The 13,341-nt window shown below is 32.5% G+C and overlaps 1 protein-coding gene across 1 annotated transcript in view; it reads left to right on the top strand.

Moving 5' to 3' along the window:
* Window positions 1–13,341, top strand: part of CCDC178 (coiled-coil domain containing 178) — a gene marked incomplete at both ends in the record, with an annotated part of 393,288 nt that overhangs the window by 38,221 nt on the left and 341,726 nt on the right. Inside the window, 3 exons of the mRNA XM_081252141.1 lie at window positions 1,790–1,872; window positions 3,928–4,128; window positions 12,032–12,252. Of these exons, the coding sequence (XP_081108267.1) occupies window positions 1,790–1,872; window positions 3,928–4,128; window positions 12,032–12,252 (505 nt within the window). The remainder of the gene's footprint in view (window positions 1–1,789; window positions 1,873–3,927; window positions 4,129–12,031; window positions 12,253–13,341) is intronic.

The raw sequence follows: 13,341 nt of genomic DNA, 5'->3' as shown, positions 1-13,341 counted from the left end.
ATTAAAAAAAAAAAGTAAAAAAAAAAATTCATTAAAAAATTGGGGACATTACTATAGATCTTGCATAAATAAAGATATAAGATAATACAATGAACATTTGATAATACTATGAACAACAAATTAGATAGCCAAGATGAAATAAACACATTCTTTAGAAACAAACTATCAAAGCTGACTCAGGAAGAAGTAGAAAATCTGAACAGGTCTGTAATGAGTAAAGAGATTGAATCAGTAAAATCACCCAACCAAAGAAAAGCCCAGGACCAGATGGCTTCACTGGTGAATTCTACTAAACGTTGAAAGAAGAATCAATAGCATTGCTTCTCAAACTCTTTCAGAAAACAGAAGAGAAGGAAAAACTTTGTAACCCATTCTATGAGGTCAGAAGTACCCTGATACTAAAGCCAGATAAAGACATCACAAGAAAAGGAAATGTAGACCAATCACTTTGAATATAGATGCAAAAATTCTCAACAAAATATCAGCAGCATGAATCCAGCAACATATTAATAGAATTATATATCATGACCAAGTAAGATTTATCCCAGGAATGTGAGAGTGGTTCAGAATACAAAAACCAATCAATGTAATGTATCACAGTAATAAAAGGTGGGGGGAACTCATGTGAACATCTCAATTGATGTGGAAAGCATGTGGCAAAATCCAACACCTTTTCATAATGAAAACACTCAAAAACTAGAATGGGAAGGGAATTTCCAAAACATGGTAAAGGACATTTATGAGAAACTCTTGACTGACATTACACTTAATGGTGTAGACAGAAAGTTTCCAACCTAAGATCAGGAATAAAACAAGGATGCCCATATCTTGCCACTTCTGTTGAACATTGAAACTCTCGTGCAGTGCTGGTGGGAATGTAAAATGGTTCAGCCACTATGCAAAACAGTTTGGTGGTTCCTCGAAAAGTTAAACCTAGAATTACCATATGACCCAGCAATTTCACTCTGATGTATATACACAAAAGATTTTAAAACAGGTGTTCAAAAAAAAAACTTGTGTACAAATATTTGTATCATTAGTATTTACAATAGCCAAAAGGTAGAAACAACCTGAAATCCTTCAGTGGACTCATAGATAAATGAAGAGTGGTATATCTGTACAGTGGAATATTATTCAACCATAAAAAGTAATGAGGTTCTGATACATGCTACAACATGGATAAAATGAAACTTCCTGAAACGTACTTCTTCTTCAGTACAGTGAAAACTAGTCTAGAATTCAATAATTGGACCAGAAGAATACTGATAATGAGAAATAATTCATTATTGAATATATAGAACTTTAGCTAGAAAGATTCTTTAGAAAAAATACAACATTTTAATTTGGACAGTTTTCTAAAACCTTAATGACATCAAATATGAAATAGTATTTTTACTCCTTGCATTTTATATTGTCTCCCCAGAAACTGTTAAACTGAAATTAGAGAAATAACTCTCAAATTATTTTCAGTAAACTCTTTTTTATAGCAACACTCTCTAGAAAAGACTGATATCATTAAAACAGTATTGCTTTACTATCCCCTCAAAAAATTTCAAGTCATTTATAACAAATTTTAAATTTCTCTTAATTTACCATGAAGTATAAAACCCATTTCCTATTAGAATTTTGCTATGTTCATCTCTTTCATAGTACCATTAATATGTATAGTAAGTTTCACCACAAATATTTAAAATTCAATATTAAAACATCACCTAAAATTTGTTTTACTAACTTTAAGTACAACTTTCCTTTATTAATTGATTGCTTCTTTCCCATTATAAAGGAGCAGAAGAACTTCTTTCACAAAAGAGCTGAAAGAAGATCTGAGTGTTGCTACACCAGTGAAAGAGGTCATACCAGAAGAACTGAGAGGTAAAGTTGTACCTCATACTAGAAAAGTATAATTATATTTAAAAGCTCATTGGCTTTTCATTTATACATTTCTCATTTTCACAAGAATCATGTATAAGAGTTTTGTAATCCTTATGAGTGACTAATAGAGGAAAGAGTCTCTGTATTGTTTGATTAAATATTTATCCAACAAATATTTATTCATTACTGTACTGTACTGTATACTGCTCTAGGTCCTGAGTATATAATTATCCCTGCCCACTTCTCAAGAATGTAACTGTAATTCAGTGCTGTCCCATAGGACTTTCTGTGATAATAGAAGTGTTCTATGTCTCACTGTCCAATAGGTTAGCTACTAGCCACATACAGCAGTTGAGCACTTAAGATATGGCTAGTGAGACTGAGAAATTTAATTTTTAAGTTTAACTTTAACTTACATTTAAATGTAAATTAGTTACATGTGGTTCATGGCTACCATATTGGACATCACAGCCCTTCTATATATATAAATTAAGACTAATATTATTGTCAAAATTTCCAAATGTAAATGTATAATAATTTATATACTGGTATAAAATTTGTGTTAAAATTACTTCAACATATTTGACTATATCCTTGACATTAAACACTTCCTCCTACCTTTGCCACAAAAATTTGTTGAACACCTTCCTTTAGAGAAGGATAACCAATAAACTTAGGACTTTTTAGAAGCATGAATATTTTGTCATTTAATGCTGGCATTCATAGTGAGACTCTGTTTTTACTATTTTCCATTCATAATGAAAATGAAAACCTGATTCATTACTTCTTAATTTTTCAAATGACAAATTCTAGGAGAAAATATCAATGTATTAATGGTTACAGTAACAGTTAAATAAACTACAATTATGTTTATTATAAACATGTATATTTGACTCTAAAACACAAGACAGTATCAGGATGAGGAAGATTTGTGGTAATTAAGTGTTTATGCTAATAAAAAATGCAGGTGGTTGCTCACTCCATATGAAACAGTAAAACTAATTGAGATGGTATTCTGGAAAAAAATTCAGAGAGATATTAAATAGAATGAATTGGAGACACCTTAAGTTATACACAAAACTTTCCATTTTCCAATGCAAAATTAATGTCTTTATTGTCCAAAAGTAAAATAAAGCAAAATAAAACAAAGATCTGTCAGCCACCTTTCTTCTTGATCCAGGTTCACTGTTTTACCTCCAGCCCCAGCTCTTTGGAGGCTTTGCCTTTCTTGGTACTTTGTGTTTGTTTATGTCTTCTTGTCATGTCACATTTTGGCAAAAGCCAATGTTCACAAGTATAAATCTCACCAGAATGGGACTCATATCCATCTTTCTTACTGATCTACCTCCAGGGAGAGAGCATACTGCGTAGAACATAACAGGCTCTCTACCCATTTCTTGCATAAATAGATGAATGAATACCCATGTTAATCATTTTGTTAATATTAAACCATATCATTCCAGAGCTGTGAACCAAGAATCACAAATATCTCTCATAAGGAAGTTAATTTGTATTGTAACTGACTAAATACAATTTGGAAATGACGATGAATTTTCTGGCAAGGCTAACTAGGGATGTTGTTATCTGATAAGGTAAAGAACATAAAGTGTCTTGTTTCTAGGAACCTCTGAGGATTTTCAGTATTTATCAGATAAATATTAGATAAATATTAGATAAAGCATTATGGTTTGCTTTTCTCATAGAATGGGAGGAAACACAAGCATAATTTCAAAATAAAGCTCTATAATACAGCTTGTGAATAGAACATGTGTTTTTCCCTCAGAAAAAAAATGTGCATGAAGATATTTGTTGAGACTTAGCTATTCTAATTATTTTATAAAATATTTATTTCAAAATCTGTCTTCAAAGGTTATAATTAATGTTATGATTGTATTATAATAAAACTGTCTTTAAAAGGCTAATTCACTTTTCTACAATTCTCATAGTAAATATATAAATATTAAAAAGATGACAACACAGCTAGTACTCCTGTTCCTGCCATCCAGCTTATTGGCTGATTCATTAACCAATGTGAATACATATTTCTCTTTTAAGATGAAAAGTGTCCAGAATTAAAGCAGGAAATGGAAAGATTGCTATCAGAAGCCATCCAACTCATTAAAAGTCTAGAAACTGATCGTGCAGAAGCTGAAGAAGCTTTAAAACAACAAAAATCAAGAAAGAAAAGAATTAGCATGCAAATTGATTCTTGGTCAATCTGGAAACATCAAGAAATCCCGTTAGCTGTGCAGAAAGGTAATAATAAGGATTTTTCATATTGCCATTTACTTTGTTGGAGAGGCGTGGATGATTAATTGAAGCTCTGAATTAAAAAATTACCTCTGTTTAGAGTGACCATATTATTCTGCATGCAAACCAGTGCGTATTTGAAAGATACTATTAATAATAATGCTGAGTTTACAGACATAAATTGGGGCTGCACTGAGCAAACCTGGACCTGCTGTCATTTGGTGTTTGTTGGAAATACCATTGAGCTTGTGGTACGCAAGGGTCATGCAAACATTTGGTACATATTTCCCATAATGACTACAATATTTCAGTCACTAGAAATTTAGAAATTCAAAGTGATTGCCAGTTGGTGGCATCAGCCACATCTTTAAATCTCGGAAAATGAGAGAATTCTAAGTGATATTTTAGGAACTTATATGCATCTTCTTTTGAGAATTCAATAGTAAATTTGCTTTGGGAACCTCTAGCAAGCAAAGAAATTTAGGATGTTTCCGAGAGTCATGCAGGTAACACATGTTTAAAAAGGCAACTCTGTCTCTTAGATTACAGAATGAGGGACCTGTGGTCAAGTATTAAACAGTCTAAAGGTGTTGGATTTTTCATTTCCAAATACCGTGTTCATCAAGCATGCCAGACTACCTGATCCTACCTGAGGCTGGAAGCTTTTTATGTTATCATAGGGTAACAATTTTAATTCAGGATTCACATGCTTTAGAAATGGGTTATATTAGGGTTCCCATATAACCCGTGATTTAAGCCAAAACACCTTTGAGAGAAAAAAGGATGCTATTAATTATTATTCTGGTACAATAGCCATTAATTCAAATTATGTCAGACTCCACCCATACACATACCTTTATTATAATGTTATAAATCTTCTAAAGCTGTAGTCTCCCAAGTATAGTGTACACATTTCAGGGAGCTGCAAGAAAAGATGAGATGGTTCCTCAATTATGTTCTTTTAATAAAATAAATTAAATGTAGGTTTAATGCCTGTTTCCACCTTTTAAAGTAATATGAAGCTCACAGCTTAAACTCTCCCTTTGTTCACTCCCTTCTGGAGCTCAGAGCTCAAGAAACAGGAAATGGGCCCAGAGCCTAGGCTGGGACTAAATTTTATTCAACCTTTGTCTATGCTCTCTGTCACCCTTTACTAAAGAACTAACTATATAAAAATTATGCAAAACTCAGGTAACAGTAGACCTTTTTCTACCCACATTTAAAGTAATGTATTTTATAAAATATTTGGTGTCAACAGCTGTTTATAAAAATAAATAATTCATTCGGGCTTGGAGTGAGTTTGCTCTAATTCATAAGGTTTTTGAATAGGATTTGTGATGTACATATGCTACTAATGTAATAACATAGGTATATAATTTATAAGTGTGTACATACATACATATATATTGGTGTTTTAGAGGCAACTGAGGCTGCACTAGGGTCAGAATAGTCATCGGGATCCCAGTAGATTGTTGAGTGGATTCATATTCACATCCACAGAGAGCCATCTGCCATTTTCCTAATTGTTTTAGAGGCCCTTCCTTGTCAATAGTAGTAGAAAAGTCGGGGGTAGGGGAGGGATAAATTGGAAGATTGGGATTGACATATACACTACTATATATAAAACATAACTAATAAGGACCTACTGTATAGCACGGGGAACTCTACTCAATACCCTGTAATGGCCTATATGGGAAAAGAATCCAAAAAAGAATAGATATATGTATATGTATAACTGATTCACTTTGCTGTATACCTGAAACTAACACAACATTGTAAATCAACTGTACTCCAATAAAAAATTATAAAAAAAATAAAAATAAACATAAATTAACCCCCACCCCAAGAAAATGAAAGTCAATGTTGAGGGCTGATTTTCTTTAATTTTTTGCCAATTAATTTATATGTAATCTCATATACCCTTTATAAGAATGCTTAAATATTATAGTTTGGGGTCTATATGGAGTTCTACTTAAGGATTTACCAAAATAAAATTGAGATACATGCCTGCATATTCTAGGAGCCTAATAAATGCATTTTGAACGATGATGTATATCCTTGCTGTTGCTTATAATTTATTGTTTTGAGTTGCCTTTTATTCAGTATTAGTAAAGATCTACTTAAAAAACTGAAATTTATGTTCATCTGCTTTATTTTATTTAAGTAGCTAACGTATGCAATGAAATTTACCTTTATTATCACTGTGTATTTCTTAAGTGCCTTCTGTTTGTAACATATTACTGAAAAGTTTATGTGCTTTCAGGAATATGCTGCAATTATATTGTTATATTTAGGATATAATCTCTAAATATTTTGAATTTGTTTACAAACTATAAATTTATTTATTTTTACAGTCTGTTTAGATTCTCGAAGTCTCTAGCATACGTGACAGGAAAAACTTCTAATTTCCATAACAGCCTTACCATTAAGTACAATGTGTGTAAAAGTTTTGGTAATTTGGGGGTGTAACTTTACGGAAATTTACTTTCTAGATGTCTTGTGGTTCCTCCTCCAGATCCATCCATCCCCCTAACTACCTCACCCATACTTGTGACTTTTGTTTTGTGGCCCATGAGGCTGATTTATAATAGACTGCATAAAAGATATCTTTTGCACTCTGTCCTCCTTCTGGGTTCAGCCAATGGTAATCAGGGGCAAGAGACCATGGGAAATGATGGAGAAGAGTAAGGCTGAGGTATTGTACCTCTGACTACTTTCCTTTCTGCTTGGTCACTGCACCCCTTTCCCAAATGACAGCCCTTGGCACTCAATATGCATCTAACAATCGAGTAAATGCCTCTTCTTTTCCGTACCAAAAAAGATAACCAGAAATAAGTTTTTCATCATGAATTAGGTGCTGTATGAACCTATAAATTTTAAAATTGGATGTGCGTAGCAATGTTTCCTTATAAAATAAGAATACATATATTATACCCAAGCAGCATCTGAAGGCACAAATAAACTAATGATTCAGATTCCCCTGGTACTCCCATTGTTCCTGCTTCTGTAAATTCCCTGTCTTTAACTTACATTTATGGCTCCACGTACTTCCTTATGACCATCTAATGGGAGAGAAAAACAATCACAGCCCTGGTTTATGAAAGGTTTGAATGGTATGTTGATATAATTTGGGGAGCTACTGTATTACAATCTCAGTATGGAAAAGGTGGAGGCAAAATCACCTTGAAGAAGAAATGGCCTGAGGTATAGATGGGAAGTGGCAAAAGGGATTGCATAGTGGTCAGGGACTTAGAAAGAACATGAATGTAAGACGGGTGAAAGGAAGTCTATGAGAGTTTTGGGGATTAACGTTTCAAAAGGATGGGATATGAAGATAATTGTGTCCCATATAAATGCTCACAAGAGTGCCTTTGCTATGGAGGAAGATCTGAGTAGTTAATAGAATGTTAAATATTCTGATTTTTTTTGACATTGTTTTGTCATGTGAATTAATCAGCTATTACTAAAACAATTATTTGTAACAAGTCACTTTGGAACTCAGTTGCTTACAACAATAATAATTTTTTTTTTCCACTCATGGGTCTGTGTGTTGGCTAGGGAGAATTTCTTCAGGCTTCAGATCTAATGGGCTTGACTCAAGACGGTGTTGGGTTCAGGTGAGGTTCATGTTTCTCTCATCCTCACTGGCTAGCAACTCCAAGGGCCATGGTTTTCACGTGGCAAGTCAGGAGGGTACAGCATAGTGAGTAAAAAGATAGGATGCCCCTCAAGATGTTAGCTCAAAACTGGCATACTCTCACTGTTACATCCTTTAGTCAAAATAAGTACCATGTCTGAATGACAAATGAGTGTGACAAGAAACTATCTTTAATCCAAGGGGGAGGGTAGTGAACAACAGTTTGGTCTGTCATAGCTTGCTTCTGATGACTCTCCCTGATACTGAGTTGTTTTCTCTGTGGTTTCTACATTCTTTATAGTGAACTCATTTTCCTCTGTTTGTATTATGCTTTCTATGGAAGTCAGTAATCCTTTGACTGCTTTTTTGCCTCTGTTAGGATCCTAGAAGTTTTATTGGTTCTTGACTAGTAAATTAGACCATACTAATTTCTTAGCTTGAGTTTGATATATAAATCTTCATAAGTTTCAAGTTTGGCTTTTTTATTTCTCTGAAGTCATTCTTTTTCTACCCAGGGTCCAGTATTCTATTCATGGCATCTAAGTCCAAAGTTGTCAACATATTTTTAATAGCTAATTCAGTTTATTTAATGGTTTTGGGTCTCTTTTCTCTGTCTTCTTGAGTCAGTTTTGATAATTTGTGTCTTCTAAGGAATTTGTCCATTTCATTTTAGTTGTCTTATTTGCTGGCCTAATCTTGTTCCTAAAATTCTCTTATAATTTTAATTTCTATAATAGCAGTAGAGATGACATTTCTTTCATTCTTGATTTTGGTAATTTGTACTTTCTCTCTGTATTTTTCTTGGTCTAACAAAAGTTACATCAATTTTGTTGATCTTTTAAAAAAGTCAATTTTTGCTTTTCTTGATTTCTCTATTGTTTTTCAGCTTTGATATAATTGATTTCTTCTCTGATTCCCTTTCTCATGCTTGCTTTGGGAATAATTTAACCTACTATTTCTCTTTACATGAAGTAGAAACCTTGATTATTTTTTTGATACCTTCTTTTCTAGAATAGGTATTTAAGAACTGAATTTACTTTTAAGAACTGTGTTAGTTACATTTCATAAATGTTCATATGCTGTGAGTTTATTTTTAATTAGGTAAAAAATATTTTTAAAATTCTTTTGTGATTTCTTTTTGGACCTATTCTTTATTTAGAAGTGGCTATTTAATTTGCAAATATTTGGGGATTTTTCAAAATTTTTCCCCAATTTTTTTTGTCGATTTCTAATTTAATTTTTTGTGTTTAGAAACATTTCAATCACATTAAAATTATTTACAATAAAAATTGCCTAGTATTTTATCTATCTTGGAGAATATTCTGTGTGTGGTTGCAATTAATGTGTATTCTGCTTTTGTTAGGTGCAGTGTCTGTAAATGTGTTAGGTGAAATTCCTGAAACCCTAATATCCTTTGGTTCCCATTTTGATATATCTGTTTGGTATAGGAGACTGGGGAGAAAGCCTAAGGCTCACCCAAATGACAAGTCCAATAAGAAGTCATTACATGAAGCTGAGGATTCCAAAGGTTTTCCATCCCCAGCTTAAGTGTGAATCATGAATAAACCTATTGCTCAGATTGAATAGTAAAGAGAGTTGCTTGTTTCACTTAGCAGAGGAAAGCAAACAATATTCCAAGAATTCTTAATGTACTGATCCAAATGGATTTGTGACTGAAATTCCTGCTTTCTATGTACCTGAAAATACACAGTGGAGAATGTCATTTAAATGTTCTGTGGGTTGGTAGTAAAGCTAGGCATCATCAGGAGCAAAGACAGATTTTTTTCTGGAAGATTGAAAATTCAATCTAGATATCAGGGAACTTTCTCAGATAGAGTTTCAAGATAAAAAATAGCTCATATCAAATATCATAAAACACAAAGATGCAGATTCAATGAGTGTGAGTTGGTAAAAGCAGACAGCAGAACCTTACTCAAAAAGTTTTCAGATATTGAACATGAGATTATAAAATGAGTATGTTTACTATGTTTCAAGAAATAAAAAGAGAAGTTTGAAAATAAAAACAAGGACTAAGAGACTATTTTTAAAAGAAAGCAAAAGTGGAAATAAAAAAGACTTCCTAGAAATTAAAAATATATTGTTCAAAATTAATAACTCAGTGGTTGGTTAAATGGTTTGTTAGACTAAGGAAGAGAAAAGTAATATCTGTAAACTTGGAAGAATTTGCATGGAATGCATCACAGGTACACAAGGAGAAGGAAAATATAAATAAAATATTTAAAAGCATAGAGTATAAAAAAAGCACAGAGTATAACATGAGAAAGTATGATGAATATCTAATAGAAGATCAGAATGGAGATAATGATGGTAATACTTAACAAGATGGTGACTGACTTTTTAAAACAAAAATGCTACTGTCGGGCTTCCCTGGTGACACAGTGGTTGAGAGTCCGCCTGCCGATGCAGGGGACGTGGGTTCGTGCCCCGATCTGGAAAGATCCCACATGCCGCGGAGCGGCTAGGCCTGTGAGCCATGGCCGCTGAGCCTGCGGGTCCGGAGCCTGTGCTCCGCAACGGGAGAGGCCACAACAGTGAGAGGCCCATGTACCGCAAAAAAAAAAAAAAATGCTACTGTCTAATTAGGATAAACAAAGTAAAAGTGGATGGTGTCAAACATTGCACAAATTCAAGAAATTAGAAAACATTTAGAACTGTATCATTAAATCTTACTAAAATTATCTTCACATGAGTGAAAAAAGCTAAATTATTATTTAAAGGAAAATCAATAGCTTTTATAATATCGGAAAAGAAGATGGATTCATAGTTATTGAAATATATGACTTCAGAATTTAGAAAAATAAAAGTAAAATAAATACAAAGGAAAAAAACAGAAAACCAATTACAAAATTGTTAAATAATGAAATATATATAATTCCAAAGATATGCAGAACTACATGTTGATCAATAAAAAAAGAATAATAAAAAAAATGGAAAACCAATGGCAAAATTAATCAAGAACACAAGAGAAAATATATGAATAAATCCAATTAGAAATGAAAATGGTATCTAAAAATGTAGCAGTGATTAATAATAAGGAAGATATTCAGAACAAATCTCTTAGAATATTATTGAAATTTTGATGAACTGGATAAATTCACAGGAAAAATGGATTGATGAATAAATAGATAACCAAAATATACATATACGCCTTTGACTTAATAACTAAAAATCCTTCCCTGCAAAATATGTACATATATACATACATAACTAGGGCAATAGAACTTTACATGCAATTTCAAACTTCCACAAGATCATAGAGAACAGAAATAAAAGAAACTACAACTGATATAAGAAGCTAGCATAAATTATAAAGCAAATTAGACAAGGACAGTACAAATATGGAAAATTATAAGCCCAAATCACGAGTACATATGCAAAGTATCTTCAGTGAATACAATAGCAAAACCCACCAATAAGTTTATTTTTAAAAAGATGAAAAAAGCCCCAAGCTAGCCAATCTAATTTTTTTCCAAGAGTTCAAGGTTAGGCTAACCTTAGAAATTTAACAATATAAGGAGGAAATATTTTATATAGTTTCTCTAAAATTGTCCTAGTCTGTTAATTGACATTTAATTTAATTTATAATTTATGTTTAATTTAATGTATTTTTATTTTATTTGAGGGAATTTTCCATATTTATTACTTCAGATATTTTTATACAGAACAGAAAATTTTTATCCATTTATTCAAATTCTCTTTTCTATCGTTTGATAACATTTTGTCATTTTCTTCCTATAGGCCTTGCACAACTCAGGTTTATCACTAGATCTGTGCGTTTTAATTTGTTTTAATTTTACTGTTGTGAGACTATTCTGTTTTCAACATGATCTTTATTTTCGTGGATAAACTTTATTTCATATATTAATTTTATATGAGTTATATTTATAATTTTCCGGTGATTTTTATATAGTTTAATCCCTTTGATGGTGAGTGAAGCAAGCAGTATATTTTTAGTGCAATACTAAAATAACTTATTTTAGGGACTTACCTGGCAGTCTAGTGATTAAGACTCCACGCTTCCACTGCAGGGGGCACAGGTTCCATTCCTGGTCGGGGAACTAGGATCCTGCATGCCACACGGCATGGCCAAAAAATAAAAATTAAAAGAGTAACTTATTTTAGATTTAGTAAGATTCACAGATAAGTAATTTCTGAAACTAAAATATTTCATATTTATTATCAAATAAAGATGTCCTTCTGGAGCTTTTGTTTTAAAATTTGATTTTTTTAATCTTATCATCATATGTCTAGAACACGAGGCCTATTTGAGAGATATTGTAGAACTACGATGGCACCTTGAAGATAAAACTCATCGACTAAAACCTTTGGAGGAGGAAAAGGAGAAATTAGAAGAAGCTAATGCAAAGCTTCAAGCAGACATAGACTACATGATTAAACATCGCCCTCTACTGCTTGTAAAGCGAGACCAGGAACTTGTCGCTCTGAAGGAATATTATCAGAAAAAATTTGAGGTAAAGGAATAAATGAATGGATTTGCATTTTACAGATTGTTTCTTAGTTATAAAAATTTCAACTATAAGAAGTAAACATATCTTTCAAGGGTTCATTCTCATTGAAAATTGACCTGCTATTTATTTTCTAAAGGAATTATCAAGCGATACACAGTACAGTTGACTAATATTCATTTAAACTTTTCCCATACTTTTAAACTTAGGAATATTAATAATATTTAGTAGTCTACTAATATGATTTTGGAGATTTAACACAATATGGTATTATTTGAAGCCGTAAATCAAACTGAGAAAGAATGTCATCAATTTCATTGTTGATGAAAGTATGTAACTGACATGAAAAATCTTGTTAATGATTAACATTTAACTCTCCTATTGTGAGATCATATTATAGAAAAATTATTTTAACGGCCACTAAATGAACAAATTTAACTTTGTATCATGTTTGTTCTTGATCATTTAAAGTTAATAAATTAAGTCATTAAATGTCTCCTATATTTGTTCCATTTTCCGCCCTCATTCTCCAGATAACGTCATCATGAACTTATGTTTCTAGGTAAAATTTGAATAATTTTATACATACTGTATGTATGTATGCACACTGCATAGTATTATTTTTAATATTATTAAACATTGTATAACTTTCTGTAACTTTTTTTTTATAAATTTATCTTTATTTATTTATTTATTTTTGGCTGCGTTGGGTCTTCATTGCTGCTCATGGGCTTTCTCTCATTGCAGCGAGTGGAGGCTACTCTTTGTTGAAGTGCGCAGGCTTCTCATTGTGGTGGCTTCTCTTGTTCTTGAGCACGGGCTCTAGGTGCGTGGGCTTCAGTAGTTGTGGTTCATAGGCTTCAGTAGTTGTGGCTTGCGGGCTCTAGAGTGCAGGCTCAGTAGTTGTGGCACACGGGCTTGGTTATGCCAGGCATGTGTGATCTTCCCGGACCAGTGATCGAACCCGTGTCCCCTGCATTGGCATGCGGATTCTTAACCACTGTGCCACCAGGGAAGCCCTGCAACTTATTTTTTAATCTGACCTTATTTTCGTGATCAAGCTTCTATTGATACATACAGATTTAGTTCATTCAT

This window comes from Mesoplodon bidens, assembly GCF_964165515.1.
Source record: "Mesoplodon bidens genome assembly, chromosome: 13".
In the NCBI taxonomy this organism is placed as follows: domain Eukaryota; kingdom Metazoa; phylum Chordata; class Mammalia; order Artiodactyla; family Ziphiidae; genus Mesoplodon; species Mesoplodon bidens.
This window is presented reverse-complemented; position numbering and strand designations above follow the sequence as displayed.